This window comes from Phallusia mammillata, chromosome 6 (genome assembly GCF_965637545.1).
Source record: "Phallusia mammillata chromosome 6, kaPhaMamm4.hap1.1, whole genome shotgun sequence".
Taxonomy (NCBI): domain Eukaryota; kingdom Metazoa; phylum Chordata; class Ascidiacea; order Phlebobranchia; family Ascidiidae; genus Phallusia; species Phallusia mammillata.
In genome coordinates, this window is record NC_137257.1 from 10,791,132 (window position 1) to 10,808,973 (window position 17,842).

The 17,842-nt window shown below is 37.7% G+C and overlaps 2 protein-coding genes across 4 annotated transcripts; one reads left to right on the top strand and one right to left on the bottom strand.

The window, feature by feature from the left end:
* Window positions 1–50: 50 nt before the first annotated feature.
* Window positions 51–5,949, top strand: LOC145234680 (ornithine decarboxylase-like). Of its 3 annotated transcripts, XM_080099397.1 has the most exons (10): window positions 51–258; window positions 1,271–1,444; window positions 1,921–2,093; window positions 3,482–3,616; window positions 4,086–4,257; window positions 4,504–4,645; window positions 4,934–5,025; window positions 5,085–5,208; window positions 5,560–5,647; window positions 5,711–5,949. In XM_080099397.1, the coding sequence occupies exons 1-10, from the start codon at window positions 118–120 to the stop codon at window positions 5,772–5,774; spliced, it is 1,305 nt and encodes a 434-aa protein (XP_079955523.1). In that variant the 5' UTR covers window positions 51–117; the 3' UTR covers window positions 5,775–5,949. The 3 variants fall into 3 exon arrangements, with proteins under 3 accessions (XP_079955523.1, XP_079955522.1, XP_079955524.1); XM_080099396.1 differs by having other exon boundaries at window positions 5,560–5,949; XM_080099398.1 differs by lacking the exon at window positions 5,085–5,208 and having other exon boundaries at window positions 5,560–5,724.
* A 149-nt stretch (window positions 5,950–6,098) lies between these two features.
* On the bottom strand, window positions 6,099–17,597 carry LOC145234677 (xanthine dehydrogenase/oxidase-like). Its single transcript, XM_080099390.1, has 30 exons — window positions 17,366–17,597; window positions 17,243–17,300; window positions 17,089–17,185; window positions 16,913–17,021; window positions 16,686–16,854; window positions 16,240–16,317; window positions 15,718–15,833; window positions 15,191–15,428; window positions 14,378–14,529; window positions 14,049–14,258; window positions 13,782–13,966; window positions 13,331–13,505; window positions 13,184–13,270; window positions 12,840–12,954; window positions 12,583–12,761; window positions 12,405–12,527; window positions 12,037–12,143; window positions 11,850–11,967; window positions 11,560–11,687; window positions 11,274–11,361; window positions 10,129–10,256; window positions 9,376–9,526; window positions 8,866–9,020; window positions 8,484–8,649; window positions 8,240–8,368; window positions 7,886–8,013; window positions 7,297–7,489; window positions 6,965–7,153; window positions 6,702–6,869; window positions 6,099–6,464 (listed from the first exon to the last, which is right to left on the bottom strand). The coding sequence occupies exons 1-30, from the start codon at window positions 17,447–17,449 to the stop codon at window positions 6,402–6,404; spliced, it is 4,086 nt and encodes a 1,361-aa protein (XP_079955516.1). The 5' UTR covers window positions 17,450–17,597; the 3' UTR covers window positions 6,099–6,401.
* Between the last annotated feature and the right edge of the window lie 245 nt (window positions 17,598–17,842).

A 17,842-nucleotide genomic window follows, 5' to 3' on the forward strand; every position in this document is an offset into this window, starting at 1 on the left:
TGCCCAAACAAATCATTAGGTCAATATGTTCACGCATGCGTGTCGAACGCGTGGACTAGAACAGAAAACAACTTATCTCTTCGTGAAGTGGACTGCATTGTGTTGTTGCATTAGGTTATGTCTTCATCAAACGTTTACGACATATGTTTTGCTGAACCGGTGTTTTGTCCTCGAGATCAGGTTGTAACGGTTGTTCCAGATGGAACTACCATTACAGATTTTGCTAAGCTCACAATAGCCGCGACCAAAAATGCTGAGGTATGTTTAGATATGATTTTCCAGTATCGGTTACACAATCAGTGCATAGGCTAAATGTTAATTAACTTTTTGTTAAAGAACAGGGCAAATGTTTCGAAAGTCACTCAAGCGTTTAAGAAGTACTTTTTAACCCAACAGTTTGTTTGAGCAAGTAATCTTCTGTTGATCTTTTGTTAAAAAAAAACTATTGCGTCATGTTGCTGGGATTACAAAAAACGCTGTGTAAATTAAAATTGATAAAGTATGCCTGCAGGACATTCAACTTTATGCAGCATTTTGTTGTTTACCCACGTGTAGGTCTCAAGTTATTTGTCGCAGAAAAAGCCTATTTTCAACTAACAAAACTGTTCGATCCGTTCATAACAGACCCCAACAAAACAATAAGGTTGTAGACAAGCATTCAACAATTGCTCCGTTAAACCGGATGTTAAGACAACTTAAAATTACGCTATAGATCATGTCGGGAGGTTTGGCGGCACTATTTTGTATTTCAACTGAATTTTACAAGCATGGTTGATTGGTTGGTAACAACTTTTAATTTTTATCATCATGTAGTACAGGGGTTGGCAACCTTTTTTCTACTGCGGACCGTTTTTTGAACTAAAATTTTATCGCTAGTCGTCCTTAAAAAAACTACAAATTTTTAGCAACGAAAACGCCTAAATTAGTTTTTCATCCCAGGGATACGTGAGCTAATTGTTTGAAAGGTTTAACCTGAAAAATTATACGGCCCGGTAACGAACTCGGCGGTTGCCGACCACTGATGTATAATACTACATATATGTCAGCGCGTTTTACCATTATCCACTAATTGTGCGCGTTTTGCGTTTCGCAAAACTACGGTGCTCTACTTTTCCCCTTGGTAATTGTTTTAGCGGAATTCTGCCGCTTTGTTGTCGTTCATCAAGAGAAATAATGTCAACTTAACATGACTCAACACAGTTTCCTTTGTCAAACACTGCAAAAATGAAGTAATGATGTTCCTTAGTTGATTTCCATTTGTTTTCAACAGGATTGGGACGAATCGTTTTATGTCTGTGATCTTGGTGTTGTAGTTTCGCAGTTTCATCGTTGGACACAAGAACTGCCTCGAGTTCAACCTTATTATGCTGTAAAGTCAAATTCACTTACTCCAGTGATTCGAACAATAGCTGCATTAGGAGCTGGATTTGACTGTGCGAGCAAGGTCAGTGCTGGATCAGATATTTTATAGTACGCCAGGCCTACTTAAGGCGCCATACCCAATCAGCTGGCCACTAAGCATTCCCACATGGCAAAGGCGCAGCAAGTCTGCGGTGGGATCCACGATACGAGCCATTTTAGAGGTGAGCACGATGTAAGTCGAACCACAACTAGATCAATACATTGCAACACGAAAAACACGGATTGATTTAGGTGTACTGAAAGAGTCAGTTTACTAAGTTATGATTATCCGCAACTTGAATCATCTGTATTGAGCGCACGTTGGTTCAGGAAGATTTCTGTAAAAACACAGTTTTACACAACTAGATCAGTTAAAGGTCGGATTTACAACAGAATTTCTTCTCTTGACTTAAAGTGACATTTAAAGTAAGCGAACATTAGGAAGATGTTTTCAAGCATACTTAGACAGTCGGGTAAAAGTTTGACCCCCAAAAAACTAATTGTATTCCTTTTTTTTAGAACGAACTGAACAGTGTGTTAAAATGTGGTGTCGACCCCTCACGCGTCATCTTTGCCAGCACTTGCAAGTTTGCGTCACACATTTGCGACGCGCGGCGACGTGGCGTCACAATGACGACAGTGGACAACGAAGACGAACTGATGAAGATAAAAAGCATGTGGCCGAAAGTAAAGTAAGAATAGAATTGAAAAAAATGTTTTACAATTAGTACGTTTTCTTATTATAAACCGTGGGGCAAACATCAACTTCCTCCTGTTTTTAAGCATTGGGCTACTGTTAAATAGTTTTAGTCGAACGCTTTTGCCTCTTGAGCAGAGGTGGGCAGATAGATTAACTCAGCAACACGAAAGTTACCGTTACGAGTCAAAACCGAATTTAATTGCTACTGTAACATGCAAGGTAATTTCAGTTAATCTTAAAGTTTGTGACATCATAGCCAAGATTACGTCTATGCGCAAATAATCTGTTGTGATGGGAACAGGGGTATTACTCCGCAGAGGACACTCATTTTACGAAAAAGGTATGCTTAATACCAAATTGATTACCAAATTAAAAGATGCAAATACTTTGCAGTTTCAAAGGCGCTTTAGGAGTTGTAAAAGCGAAACAACTTTGATTAAAAACGTGTTACCGTTGTGTTCAAAAGGTATTGCCCGTCGCCGTACATACCTTTTTTCGAGTGTTCCCATGACCGTGAAGACAGTTTTTTAAATGTCTTCTTGTGCCTGTGGTTTTATAGTTTGCAAGACGAACAAAATCTGGTTACAAATAAGCTTTGGCGAAGTCATTTTGTTTATCCCACAGTTCTTATATGTATTTTTTTCGTACTTTGAAATCGCCCTATTAGAACTAAAAAGGCCCCTGTTGAAGAACCTAGTTTCCGGACTGTACTCATACATTAGGGTGACCAGACGTCCGGAATTTTCCGGACATGTCCGGAATTTGGGTGTAAAATCGGAGTCCGGAAAATATTTAAGCACACTCTTGTTGTCCGGAATTTAACGTCTTTTAATTCCAACCTACTGGTTCTTACCAAAATTGTTTTACTAGGAAACTCGAAGGTTTATTTTGTTTAGTATACGATGAATGAATTGAACGGCAATTTTTGGTTTATTTTGCGTCATGAAAGCTCTCGAAACCCTGTAAAAAGGAGGGTCGCCCTTAAACTATAAAAAGGGCCGGGTCGCCCTAAATCCCCTTAAACGAGTTGTATAGAACTTTTGTTTTTTTAACTTATTAAAAAATGCGTTTATCTTTGTAACAGTAATACTATTTAGACAAAAATGGGACTGTTTGGGTTGATAACACGTAAAAAACATGCAATATAACACAATATAACGCAAGTTTGGAGTCGCCAAAGAAATTTATTGAAACCGCCAGGAGTTGGAAATTTATTGAAACCGTACGTTGCTCACGTAGATATGGTGGCCCTGCAATACAAGGCCCGTTTTTAACCATGAAAAAACATTTCAGAGCATCAGAAGACGCCAAAAGTCCACAAAAGAGTTTATAAACCAGTGTACGACCGCGTATGTTTTTCCAATTGCCTGTTTTACTTAGAATAGTTCTGCGGATTCGAACTGATGACAGTGAAGCTGAAATTAAGTTTTACAACAAGTTTGGAGCCACTGTTGAATATTCCAAATACCTAATACGAAAAGCTGCCGAACTTGGTCTCTCAATGATTGGAATCAGGTTCGATTGTTATAACCTATAAGCTTACAAATAATTTCAATCGGAGTTAAGCATTCTGTGCACGCAATCCTTAGTTGACCTAAAGATTAAGTTTTTCTGAACTTAAAGTTTCACGTATTGGTCAAGAAAAGGTTTTTTAACCTTATAATTTTTGCGTAAGTGGTTAAATATTCTATGTGGACAAACAAGTTAAATCAGCTTGTGACAAATCAAAATAGGCTTTTGACATGTTTAATTGTTTGAATAAGTAATTTTTACAAAAACATTTGGTAAATTTTGTTTTCGTGTTGCATTTTATTTCAGCCGTATTGCGTATTGCAACGGCTTGATCATCCAAAACTAAATTCATTGAAAATATGTAAGAGGGATAAAATGATTCACATAGACATTATTTCAGATAAACGGTGAGGTTAGTAAAATCAGGCATGATCGGAATCATCAGTTATACGTTTCATAACACAAATTGCAGTTTTCATGTTGGAGGTTGCACCGCCAGCGCTAAACCATACCAGAAGGCGATCAGAGACTCAAAGGATCTTTTTGATTTCGCAAAGGACGTTGGGTTTAACTTTCACTTGTTAGATATTGGTGGGGGATTTCCAGGAAGCACATTAGAGAACGAAAAAATCGCATTTGAAGTGGTAACAGTTGCTTTCGTTTGCTTATGTACATAGTACTTAACATAAACTAACAAGCAGGTTATAACATACGTACATCTTGACGCTGATGTTTGAACTTGGACCTCGGACATGAAAGCTAATCGATTCAAACATAGTAGACGTTTTTCTTACCTTTTCTTCATGAGGTTATGTAGTTCATAATTGGGGATGAAACAATCTAAAGATAAATCTAAAATGAAAATGATGAGAGAAGAACAATATTTGCAGATGGCAGCGACAATTCGAAATTGTTTGAACGAAAACTTTCCTGAACAAAGTGGGATAAAGATAATTGCTGAACCTGGTCGAATTTTTCCGGCAAAAGCCTGTTCCCTTGTAGCTAACATCATAGCAAAGAAAAACACCAACGGTTAGACAGATTTTATTTGCAAGCAATACCATTATGTTTTTTCACATATATATATTTTAAAGCAATGTATCTAAAGTATCTATCACAAATATAATTGTAGTTTAAGTCCCAATCTTACAATTTTTAAAGAAGTCCTCTGTTCTTTTTTTTTATAAATATAACAATAAGCGTTTCCAGTAAATTTGGATTGAACTTTCGGATATCCGTGTCCAAATAAATTGGCCTTCGTGAGGGTGAAAGAGGCAATTGTGAATAGCTCAAGATATTATATTACGCAATGTTTTTCAGAGGAAACAGCATACTACGTGGGTGACAGCATCTTCGGCGCTTTTTCGACTGGAATGTTTCGCAAGTTTAACTATGACACCGCGCCTGTTTATGTAAGTAGAAAGCTTGGACTTAATTGAAACCAATCAGACGCATACTTACGATTACTTAGAGCAAGAAAAACGAAAAAATAAGTCAGACAGTTATTTATGGATCAACGTTAGCTGGCATGGACATGATAAATGGAAATGCTTTTTTGCCAGCGATGGACGTTGGTGATTGGCTGATATTTAAAGGTAACCATGCGATTACACTGTAACAGCTGTTCCCAACCTTTTTCGACAAAATTCCTTCTTAACAATTCAAAACATTTTATTCCTCCCGAATATACTACATAGTAAAATATCCAAACCACACAACAATACTTTCAAATTGCTTTTTTATCAACTTTACTGGGTATATTTCCAAAACTTAAGTGTCTATTTACAAACCACATGTAAAAATTAAAGTACTTTTCTCCCCAGTTGATGTAAAAAAAAACACTTATCTGTTAAGACGTTACATGGTTTAACTACTGATTTAATGTTCAAGAACGTAAACGATTATAGCGTAGGAAATGCTTACCTCAAATGATGTTTCGTTTGCAGAAGTTGGAAGTTACGGACCTTGTTTATCGGTAGGATTAAATGGGTTATTCACATACAAAGCAGATTACTTTGCTGAAGAAAACGTGATGTATGTTTTGAAATATTTGGAAAATCAGTTTAGAAACCCTGAAAATGTTTCTTTTGTTTTCAGGAAAAAACTTAAAAGTTCATGCCCATTTCCGACCTTGCTGTCCCAAACTTCTGCATTGATGTAGTTACTGCTGACGTTCATTTAGGCCAGTGGTTCTCAAACTCGGTTTTCGGGGCCGCATGCGGCTCCCAACTACTTATTTTGCGGCTCGCACCAGACCTCAGAAAACCACCAAACATTGCTATTTTAGCTTTTAAAGTAATAATCTTTAGTGATTTTCTTAAGGTTTCGTTTTTTTGCGGCTCTCTACACACTTAAAAAAAATACCATTTGGCCCCGACAATAAAAAAGTTCCACTGATTTAGGCTATCATTACTTTGGGGTCTGTAATTTGTTTGACGTGTTAAAAAGTATTTTCATTTGTTTTGCAAAGCAAGTTGATATGAAGTAAATTAAATGCAAATTTATTTGATTGTATAGGCACTTTTCATAAAATCAACGCTTACGCCATTGTGACATTTTACCGACAGCAGTCAAGCTTTATATACAACAGTTAAACTTAAATTTACAAAACAACGCTACACTAGCGACAAGTTATGCAATACAATTCGTTTGAATGATAATATACAAGCGTATTAAAAGCAACAAGTAAAAAGCATTTCTACAAAAATTGCAAGCTAGCACAGCAACAATTAAGTTAAAATACATGCATGATTGTAAAAAGGGGTTAAAAGTGTAAAAACTTTGGTGTCTATGTCCGGATTGCCCATGGAGTTTTGCTTTCATCTTCTTCAGCCGTGGCGTGATTTCTATGCTGCACAGGGAAGTAAAAATATTGTGTAATTGGGTCGTTCTAAATTGCTAACAAACAAACTCACAATAAGGCACTACCGACAAAGTGTCGAATTACGTTGATACATGCACAAAAATCTTCATTACATTATACGTGTTTAATTGGGCAAGAATCGCTTATTTTACCGCGAATGAAAGGTGACAAATTATGTTAGATTATCTAATACAATTTGATTTATATTTAAACTATTTGGCTCACCTGACGAACAAATCTGTCACCGCAAGTCATTCGGATGCGTTCGGCAGTCGCTGGGGCGTCCATCCGAAACCTTCCATGTAATCCCGAATCATTCCGAGCACTTCCGACGGCGTCTTTAATTGCGAAAAATGCCGAGGCAGCGAGAAATAGCGGCGGTTCTCCCACAGCCTGAAACAGCGAAGATAATTAGAGAGCAATCGGAATTGAGGGCACAAAAACAACTACATATCAATCGGAATTAAGGACACAAAAAATATCAATACCTTGGACGAATAGATTGCTTTATCGTTTTCCGAATTTCCCAGCAAATGGACATTAAACTCCTTGGGGCAATCCCCGAAGCCAGGAATTTTGTAAGCACCTGGTCCAACTGTGATAAGTCGCCCATTAGATGTATGCAAAGGCTCTTCCATCGTAAACAGACCATAACCCTGAACAAACCCCCCTTCAATCTGCAAAACAAACCGACAAATTTAATGTGTCTGAAATAATTGTAAGTTGGTCCAACATGCTTTCACGTAATTATATCGACTATATGCCGAAAAAGGTTGAACTCGTTTTTTTGGATCTTGCAAACGACTCAAATCTGTCAAACCTGTCCAATATCGATGGCTGGATTAAGGCTTTTCCCTACGTCCATTACAATGTCAGTTTGAAGCACCACGTGATCACCGGTCAAGCAGTCCACCTCGACTTCAGAGACAGCTGCACCGTAAGTGTAGTAGTTTGAATGACGACCTTTTACGGTTCCGGTGTGCACATCCCAGTTGCTGTACATATCGGGAATTCTGTAGTCAAAAAAGCAAAGCCGGGCGTGAAAAAGTTTATTGCCAATCTTCAAAAGGCACGGCAAAACAACATTCCCTCTGAGCTATATGGCGCACCACTCCCACATTCCTATAACAAATCGTTTCTGCGCATATAAAGTCTCACAAAAAAATACTTATAAACAAGCGGTCCAAATCCCCCACATAAAAGTTATGGAGATTGCTGCTGTACTTTGACATTTTAAACGAGTTATGTAGCTTACTGAGAATCTAGGTTTCGAACACAGTTGTGTGGTCAGCGCCTAAAAATCTAATGCTGCTCACTGTGGTATTCGGTATGCTAGGAGAGCTTTTGTTTTTGCACGGACAAATTCAAACATAGAAGGAACATTGTTTCAGCTTTTGCGGAAAACGCACCTGTAAAATCCCGTAGCAGATAAACTAACTCGCTCCATGTAAGCTTGTAAAATCAATTTGTCCCACGAAAGTTCTGGAAACTTTTTCCGGATTGGCGCAAGTCGTGATACTATTTCATCACAGGCCGCCTGTACACAGATAAGGAATATATTGGTCATGTGCATGCATAAAAAAAAAGGATTTCTGAACAACGATTCCAACGATTAAGAAGCAAGTGAATCTCCTCATCAATAGATACTTAAATCAGAGTAGCAGTGGAGCTTTTTAAGGATTTGTCAGCTTGCGAACATAAATGCTAAAAAACTATTAACCAAGTTAATAAAATAGATTGTGTGAATGGAAAAATGTCCTCACTTTTACAGCCATTCCGTTCATGTCCGATCCCAGACTCCCAGCGGTTGTTCCCCCGTTTGGAACGTGAGTTGTGCTCGTCTCCGATATGTGGATACGGGAAACGGGAATTCCAAGACAACGACTAGCAATCTAGTGCAATGTACCACAAATAAAAATCAAATATACAAGCATTGTGGGCTTCTGGATTTAAATATTCAAAATGACATGTTTGAACATAAACAAAAAATCACATTTTAGTAAATACCTGTATCATTTTTGTATGCAGTCCTTGACCCATTTCGGTTCCACCGTGTGTTAAGTAAACTGAACCGTCCGTGTAAATGTTTATTAGTGCCCCCGCTTGACAACGGTATTCTTTGATTCCTATTGCAAACTTTGTTGGCACGCATGCCAGCCCTCTTTTTCTCCACCTTTCAAATTTAACAAAAATATTATGTCGACTGCAATTTTGTTTGCTAAAACTATCTGACAATAAAGCTACTGAAAAACAATTGTGTTATATGAACATATTCTAAACGGTTGTCCGAACTACTTACAGGATATTCCAATATAAACTAGAGCACAACATTACTCTCAAGTTTAGTTGTTAGAACGTAAATGCTTTTGTATTTTGATATCGACTGCACCTGTTTTTACTGTTGTAGGCGTCAACTTCTATACGTCTCTTATCAAACTGGGATATTTTCATGCATTCTTCCCAACAGCGTCGTGCGTTTGAGGTTTCCAAAACTTGATTGAAATGGGTCAAGTCTCCAGCTCTGTATAAGTTCGTTTCTCTAACCTATGAAGTTTTAATAATTCATGTTTCAACTTTCTCATATATTTTTGCAAATAGTGGTGAACTATTACTAGCGTTTGAAGTATAGCGTTTCTGTTTTTTGTTCAATAACTTTTTTGTTGCTATCTGACTTAGGTTAGTTTTCGATTTTAAATTGTACTGTATTTTTCCCTAAAAATTAAGGTGCAGGAAATTGCTAAACAGCATAAAAATGTAAAAATCTCTTTAAAATATAGTATTAATGCTTTTGTTTTCACGTTGTTTCTGAAAATGGGGTTTAGCATGGGTGACATATAATTGGCGATTTCGTATTTGAAACAATATTTTGTGGGTGCTATACATGTTCGCACTAAAATACCTTTTCGGTCGAAAGTCCCAGCCTCTCTGCAACTGCAGTGATCCAACTTTCGGCAATAAACATTGCTTGTGGGGCGCCGAACCCTCGGAAAGCGGTGTTTGAAACAATGTTGGTTTTGCACACAGTCCCACGAATTAGCATATTCGGTATGCTGCAACCAATACAAGAGTTTAACACGAATATTTGACCGACAGAAAAATATGTATGTAATTATTTTTCATATTTTTTGTAAACAGTTTGGTGATAATTGTGAAAGAAAAATGGGGCGCACAAACAAGGAGTAAATATTTTGCAAGTTGGTGCGTAACTCTGCTGTGTCTTTTTCTGTTTGCGTTATCCAGTTGTTTACTCGACCAAAGTAGCACGGGTCTTTTGTTTCACCACCCAGTTTGAACAGGTTTAAGCAGGACCCGGTTTTAACCGGTTTGAACAGGACCTGGTTTTAACCGGTTTGGACAGCACCCGGTTTAATCCGGTTTCAACTTGTTGACTTAGTAAGCGGTTGAAACCGGATATTCTCGGCCACGTTAAGTAAATCTTTGGTATCCACTGGGTTGTTTGCGCACGGGTGTAGGTGAAATAATCTGCGATGAGGCTGGCAAACATGATGCCTTCAGAATCACTTTCCAGTGGGGATATTTTAGATATGTTTACAGATGTTTTCTCATCCAAAATAAGACATAAACTATAATGTCTTGATGATGCTGAAGTTTTTCGCATCCTTACTAAACAATGTGTTAGAGTTAGACTTACCAGTAGCAGTTATCGCTATTTATCATCGCTTTGGCCATCACATACATGGATGAATCCTGTGTATTTCCACCATTGCTAAATAAATCTAACACTAGCGAAACCAAGCGGCCTTCTTTAGTACATCCAATCTACAGAAAACATTCATAGCTTTTTCAATCTACAGAAAACATTCATAGCTTTTTAAAAGGCTCGGTAAAACAATAATTGCTGCACATGCAAAGTCTATAGCGTATTTCACATGCTTATGGCATTGCTTTTTTCACGAAAAAAATAAAATAATAACAAACCTTGAATGATTTCAAAAAACTCTAGTTAATATTGACTTATTAATTGCTACATTTTAAATCAGGAGTGGGGAACCTAATTAGTACCGCGGGCCGCATGAATTGTACAAAATATTCGGGCGGGCCAAATATTTTTTGTAAAAATACCCCAAGCACACAAGTGGTTTTATGTTCCATCGCTCCAGATTTGATTTTTTCTTTGCTGTTACATGTTTGCAACTAACAAGGCATACAGGTTTATCACTAATTTCGACTAAATAGTAATAGTTTGTCCATTCTTTCTGGAACACCCTAGCTCCATTATACCGATCTGTCTTTTTTCCAAGCATATATTTTTAAAAACAACATAAGGATCCACGTTAAATCATCTTAAAACTAACACCACATGACACATGATTTGTTGCTGCAAGCAGAGGCAATCGAGCGACTGTTACGTCACAAATATAGCAAGTGGTTGAAAGTGTGGCAATTTTTAGAAGTTTGGCCTCATAATGTGGAATGGGGAGATTTCCAAGGAAATGTTTGTACATAAACATTTTATTGGGTAAACATAAATGCTATTCACAGGATCTGTGGATTTGCTTCTTAATTAAACATTTTATTGTTTTTTTTTCATGCTACGTTGTATACTACACTTTAACAAAATTGTGACGGGGGCCACATTAAAAAGACAAGCGGGCCACGTGCGGCCCGCGGGCCGCAGGTTCCCCACCCCTGTTTTAAATCCATCTATATTTCTCTAGGTCAAACTAATCGGAGGACTTTTTGTCACATTTTTATTATTTTTGGAGGTGAAGTAACTTTTCATAAAAAATGAGATCATTCAAAGAGTGGTTATATAGTAGGACCGAGACATATCACCTTGTATTTTCCGAGGAAGGGGTGTCTTGTTCCTGTAATCGACATATCTTCTTGTCTGGTTAGCATGCATCTTACTGGCCTCCCACACCTGAACAAATAATAGCAGCATCACGTGAAAATGATGTACAAGTTTATTTTTTACATATGTGATCGTGGATGATATTTAAATGAACTCAAATTCCTGTGACAAGCATGGTGAAAACGTTTTGTCGCAAACAAAAATTCTTTTTTTGGATTCTAACTTAATATTTTAAAGCAATATGTTTGAATGGTTTAATATTCTTACTTGGCAGCGGCGACAATGACGGGACTGCTAAGCAACAAAAAACGAGTAGCTTTTCCTCCAAAGCCCCCGCCAAGTCTCTTAACTCGAACCTGAACCTTGTTTTGTCCAACTCCCAATACGGCTGATGACTACCAAATATATAATTGTGTTATGTGTTATAAAACTAAGGGGATTTTATGGATTTACTCATTATAAATGTTACAACGTGTTTCATGTCTGTAATCGATACATACTTTCGCTGTGTTTTATGCAATAACGCTAAAATATTTTAATGGTGGTAAATCAACTACCGTCTTTTGTAAAGCTTCAGGGTCTTGGTTTGAAGAGTAAACTTCCATTTCTTCGCCGTCTTTTGGGACTGCCAAGCAAACTTGCGTTTCCATGTAAAAATGCTCTTGTCCTGCAGTTCTGTATTTAAAGCAACTTGTCAGTTAAATTTGAACTGTTTGCTGAAATAGAAAACATAACAACGTTTACCTCACTTCTCCTTCTATCACTTGATCACATGATGTCATAGTCTCCTCGGCGTTTCCCTTCACAACTTTGTGGATTGGGCTTCGAAACGATTTTTCCGAAACTGCTTCCTGTAATGTGTTCATTTATGTAGAGAAAGTTCATTTAAAATAAAATAGTAAAGTTGATCCTTAAAAAAACGATTTAGACCATGTACGCACCTAAGTTGACATGTGGTCAGTATAACAAACTCGGAGGTTTTTTGGCAAAGAGAACTATTTAAAATGTTTTATCTGTCGGATGTATTTTTTGGACAAAGCAACTACAACTAAATCCAAATGGCACTATAGCACTTGCTGCACAATATTATAGTATTTGAAAACGTTTCTGACCTCAATTGTGATGACGACAGGTGATATATCTTCGTAGTCGATTTTCACCAACTGAGCAGCTCTTTGCGCGCGAGCTTGAGAGTCAGCTACAACTGCTCCAATAACTTGACCGATACAGGTTACCTACAACAAACGGCATCAGATATTTTTTTGTTTTATTGAAATTCGAAAAACATACCTTTTCCGTTGCAAACACTTCTTCCATTGCGTGGTAAATGGCAATATTGTTTGAGCCACCTACGTCACGGTGATCAACATACGTCACAAAACCAGGTGAGGTACTTGCTAAGCTGACGTCAACCTCACGTATGAATGCGTGTGGCCGAATGCTCGTGACAAGGCAAAGATACAGCTCAGCTTTAAACAACAAAAACTAGCACTCTTCATCTGTTTTGTTCACAAGAGTAGCTCGCAAGTCTAGGTTAATGTACTTACAGCTGCACTGTGGAATATCATCGACATAAACAGCTTCTCCTGTGGCATGAAGTTCGCCGGCCACATGTTGAAGAGATCGCCCAACCTTATCCAATGGTGGCTGTTCTACTTTAACCTGGAAAATTAAAAGAAACGTTGAAAAATCGTGGATGTTCTCATAACAGACAATCTAGAAAAGTGGGACATTGTTTCGGCCGAATTCGAATGATAAGTTTGTGCAGAAAAACGCGCTAGTTAAATAAATACGTTGCCTTACAGTTGTCTTAAACTGCAATCAGTCATATTTGTGCACATTGTAATTGGTTAAAAACCATCTTAGGTCATAGTTTATACATCATGACTACCTCTTGCCAAGTTTGCTTTCCTTTGAGTTGTCGATCCATATGGGCAGCTTCATGCAATGCTGACAAATCCCTTTCAGCCAACTTTTCCTGTAAATTAGCAACTAAGTTGGTTTTGTGCCAAAAAATAAAAGGGTTTCTAAAACTCACATCCATTACTCCGCGTTCGACCAGACAGTTCTTGACGTACAGGAAGAATTTGAAAAACAAACTTGCTGCTAGAGCTTCCCTGTACTCTACCATCCCCCCTGGGGCATCCAGACTCAAAGGGAAGTCTTCACTTATCCATTCTGCAAAGTTATCTATCAAGTCGTCGGTCCACATTCTGTAACAATCGGGAAATAAAACCGTTTAACTACATTGATTTGTTGATAAAGACGGCGAGTCCCGGTTAAAATAAATTAAAACACCAACAGATCGTCCGTTTTTTTGAAAAAAGAAAATTTTTGTTTGCATTTTTACCCAAATATGGCTTGAGTTAGTTATGTCACAGTTTACAAACACGGTAATTATGGGTTGACGGTTTAGACTTTAGAACCTAAATTCAGAGACGTCGAATTGGCAAAAAAGTAAGTAAACTAAATTACACAAATCCTGTTACCTTCCAATCATATTTTGCATGGTCTTTTCTGGCATAACTGAAGTAGCAGCCATTCCACCAAATGCAGCAACAAATTTGAGCACTTTGCAAGTTCCTGGATGAAAGACGACACGCATGGCTGCATTCACGATTGCAATATCGTCTTCTCGTCGCTTCGATTGCTTGTATGCTTTTATGTACTCGTCCTACAGGCAAAAAGTTGTATCAGTATTTTGTTAAAGCAAACAAATGTAGTCAATTAAAAAGAAAGTCTACAGAATATGTTACCTTTCCATTAAACGGAAGATGTACGGAGAGCAGAACTTCGCCCTTCTCTGCACATGTCGTCCTGTATTTGGGGAAGAAACTTTGATCCATCAAAACCTGTCGATCTTTAGCACGAGAATGTAATCTGAACGTAGCAATACTTTCGTTTGCCATCAAGATTGGATTGAGATCAGAGATGGGACTTGCTGTCATTATGTTGCCTCCGATCGCCTGTTACAACAAACTCCACATTAAATTTGAGCCCTATAGAAAAATAATTGAAACAAAATTGTTTGTAGAAATAAAATAAATTCGTTATTGAGCGATGAGAGGTCGTGTTTATTTCTCACAGCAACGTTTCTTATTTGGTCTCCAGCAAACCAGTGTAGCATTTCAATAATAGAAGCAACACATTGAGTTTCCGCAGTCGGTCGCAACTTCCTTAACGAGTCAAAACTCTCTCGGAGTTCGCTTAACGTGCAAGAAGCTCCCACGTTTACACCTGGTAACAATTTTCAGCAACACAAAAAATACAAACTTATTAGTACCCAGCTTTTTTCTTTGCAAAAATGTTATGCTAAAAGTTAATAAACACTTCTAAATTCTGCACCAAACACATGCAAATAGCAATAAAATTGTTTACAAAAAATGTAGTAAAATTGTTTACAAACAACTATTGTAAAACTAGAGAGAAAATACACATAAGTTTTAAGTAAAGGCATATGGTTTTGGTACACCAAAAAACTATTTAGCACTGTTTGTGTTGATTTCTTTGTATGTTTAATTTATGAAAAGTTTCCATAACTACTTTACAATTGCAATCAACAGTTAGCTTTTAGAATTGCCTTTACTTAAACAATAAAATAAAGCCGTCTCAAACTTGATTCCGCTCCAATCTTTTGTTTTACACATTTAACTTTTTTTGTAATTGTTGTACAACCGAGCACCTCCGCCAAAACGCGGCGACAAGGGAAAAATATTTAATTCATTGTTATGCATAGTACCAAAAAACTGATACCAAATGCCTGGGGTTTGTTACATATTTCATATATTCTGAGTTTATCAACCACATAAAGTATTTTCACAACTTTTTGAGATAAGCGTTGAGCGGAAAATAAGTTTTAGACGCGCCATGAGGTACTACTGGAACTTTTAGTTCGAACCGTTTTTATCCATTTGGATGCTTCTGAGTTCATCAACGGCTGATGGTGAAATCATCACCGGATAAAGTCGACCTTTGACCCCTGTTTCAACCCCGACCTCTGTGTTACCGTTCACCAGTTGTGCATCCGGGTATTTCCCCTTTAACTCAACGAGGTGTTCCAGCAAAATTGGTCGAAACCACGTGACCCGCTCCCCGGTAAACTTAAGCGCCTCAATATGTTGGGATTTTCCTTTCATCTAAAAAGTTTGACATTAAAAATGCGTTTAAATCATTGTTTTCATTTGCACGCGGCTCACCTCTGTTCCGAAGTTATTAAATTAAAAAAATATTTTTACATTGTGATTACTTATGCGATTGGTCATTTTATAGTTTTCAGAAAGAGTTAATCCAGAAGTGAAAAATCCAGCAACTTTTGTATCTGAATTTTCGTCTAACTTTACCAAAACCCAAGTTTTTAGTATACTTATGTGCAATTGTCTTTAGTTCCTTGCATTTCGATTAATGATAATTTATAAAGCGACCTACCAATAACTCTGGTGGAAAAATGATTTGCTGAGTTGGGTCGTATTTGGTGAAGCAGATTTCAGTGGAAACACCTTTACCGTTTACCACATCCTCACCATTTAACCCGTTTGTGAATCCTAACAGACAAAGATGTCGTTATACGTATGTATACTTTACTACCGTCTATTAACATGTTGACCAACAAAACAGCAATATTTGTAAATAACGTTATTACATATACGAGTTTAATCCATAACCGCCAATAGAACAATCTAAAACTCAACTAAAATACTTGTTAGACTTATGTCGGTGTTTTGGTAACTATATTTATGGTGATGGTTCACGGGGCATTGCAGTGGTAGCTCGCGAAGCACAAAGTAAAAATGTTAATAATTTCTGTGCAAATCGTGTAGCTTCTCTTGCATTAGCAAACAACATCGCAGATCGACAGCTATTCCATTTGGGACAAAAACTCCACATAAGTGATCAAAGACATCACAAACATGCAATTTTTAATATGTATTAGCAAACCGTTGTAAATACCATTATCCGTCGCAGCGTTTTTGCAGCAGTTTTGTCCCCGTGGACATCCCGCGCACGGGTCCGTAAAAGTGTTGAACGCTGAAAAACGAAAAACATGTTTATCTCTTGACCATTTAATAGGTTGTTTTGTCAGCGGTGCGAAGAACCGATGACATGTAAGAGTGGATAAGAGTCTGTTAAGAGGCTTTGGGGGAGTGACAGATTCGCTTGTTTGCATTAGAGGTTTACTAGAGCGCACACAAATATTTGGCATGAAGCGGCCATTTTTTTCTCTTTTGGTCAATTAAAGTGGGGTAATTTTGTTTGAATAACGCTTTTAGAAACTACACAAAACCTTTGTTTTCATGCTTTACAACCGGCGCTTTCCCAAATCTTGACATTCGGTATTATAACTTATATATATTCCCCTTGACCTACTTTACGCACTTCATACGGTTAACACTTACCACTCAGTATTGGTCGGTATCCGGTGCAGCGACACAAGTTTCCTTGCAAACATCCCTCGATATCTTCAGCACTGGGCACTGTTTTGTTGCGTAACAATGCATACATTGACATCACGATGCCAGGGGTGCAAAAACCACATTGAGATCCGTGAAATTTAGCCAGACGCTCCTGTAATTTTACGAGAATGAAAGTATTTCATTAGCTTTCACTAGCCAGATTTGTTAACCTGAACTGCATGTAACTTGGTCTTGGTGCTGCCGATTCCCTCTACTGTAGTAACAGCACAACCATGTACTGAAACCACTGGAGCTAAACACGCGTTTGCCGAGTAATGTCTGCAATATGAAAGATTTAAATGTTAGTAAAACTATTATAGTTGCACAGAACGTTAAAATAACATACATGATTTTGCTGTTGATGTGATCCCACTTTGAGATCATAACAGTGCAAGCTCCACATCCTCCTTCCCCACATCCCAACTTGGATCCAGTAAGAAAAACTATGAATAATATACTAATAAAAAAACAGTACTTTGTGCGACCACAGGAACACTTACGTTTTGTTCTCAAGTAAGTCAGAAGAGTTATTTCCGGATCTGCTTGTTTTTCAATAACCTGCCGGAAAATATACGCATAGATTTGATTACATATCACAAATTACACACTAAGGTTACGTTTACCTTTTTGCCATTGACATAAAATTCCAACACATTATTTTCTTTGAGCGTCTTGTCACCCGAGCAGATGCTAACGGCGGCAGGCATTTTGGTAAAACTATAAGTGCGCCTGAAAAATTGACAGGTCTGAAAAGTACTATGCTTACCATAAAAAAACCAATGCTAAAGTTACGACACTGCTTCAACTTTGTCTGTGCCACTTCGTTAAAAGCGAAATGGTTACTGACCGCACAGTCTGCCCACAACTAAAAGAGTCACCTTTGTCAAAGAAGGGGCCCTATCAGAAAAAAGCGGGACGCTGCAGGCCAATCATCGTAATTCAAATGCCTTCAGGCAAAACAATTGGTGCTAAACAGAAAACCACAAAACAAAGGGAACAAAAATCTGCAATAGTGCATGACAGTACAAAATCAGAAAGACCGGTCAAAACAATGTAAGTTTTACAAAAAGATAGGATAGTGGACGCAAAACATATTTCGT

Coding starts and splice junctions, on each gene's coding strand:
- LOC145234680 (XM_080099396.1), top strand. CDS start 118: ATGTCTTCATCAAACGTTTACGACATATGTTTTGCTGAACCGGTGTTT. Junction 259..1,270: donor CCGCGACCAAAAATGCTGAG/GTATGTTTAGAT, acceptor TGTTTTCAACAG/GATTGGGACGAATCGTTTTA. Junction 4,258..4,503: donor AAAAAATCGCATTTGAAGTG/GTAACAGTTGCT, acceptor CAATATTTGCAG/ATGGCAGCGACAATTCGAAA.
- LOC145234677 (XM_080099390.1), bottom strand. CDS start 17,449: ATGCCTGCCGCCGTTAGCATCTGCTCGGGTGACAAGACGCTCAAAGAA. Junction 13,967..14,048: donor ATCTTCCGTTTAATGGAAAG/GTAACATATTCT, acceptor TTTTGCCTGTAG/GACGAGTACATAAAAGCATA. Junction 11,688..11,849: donor CTGAAGCTTTACAAAAGACG/GTAGTTGATTTA, acceptor TATATTTGGTAG/TCATCAGCCGTATTGGGAGT.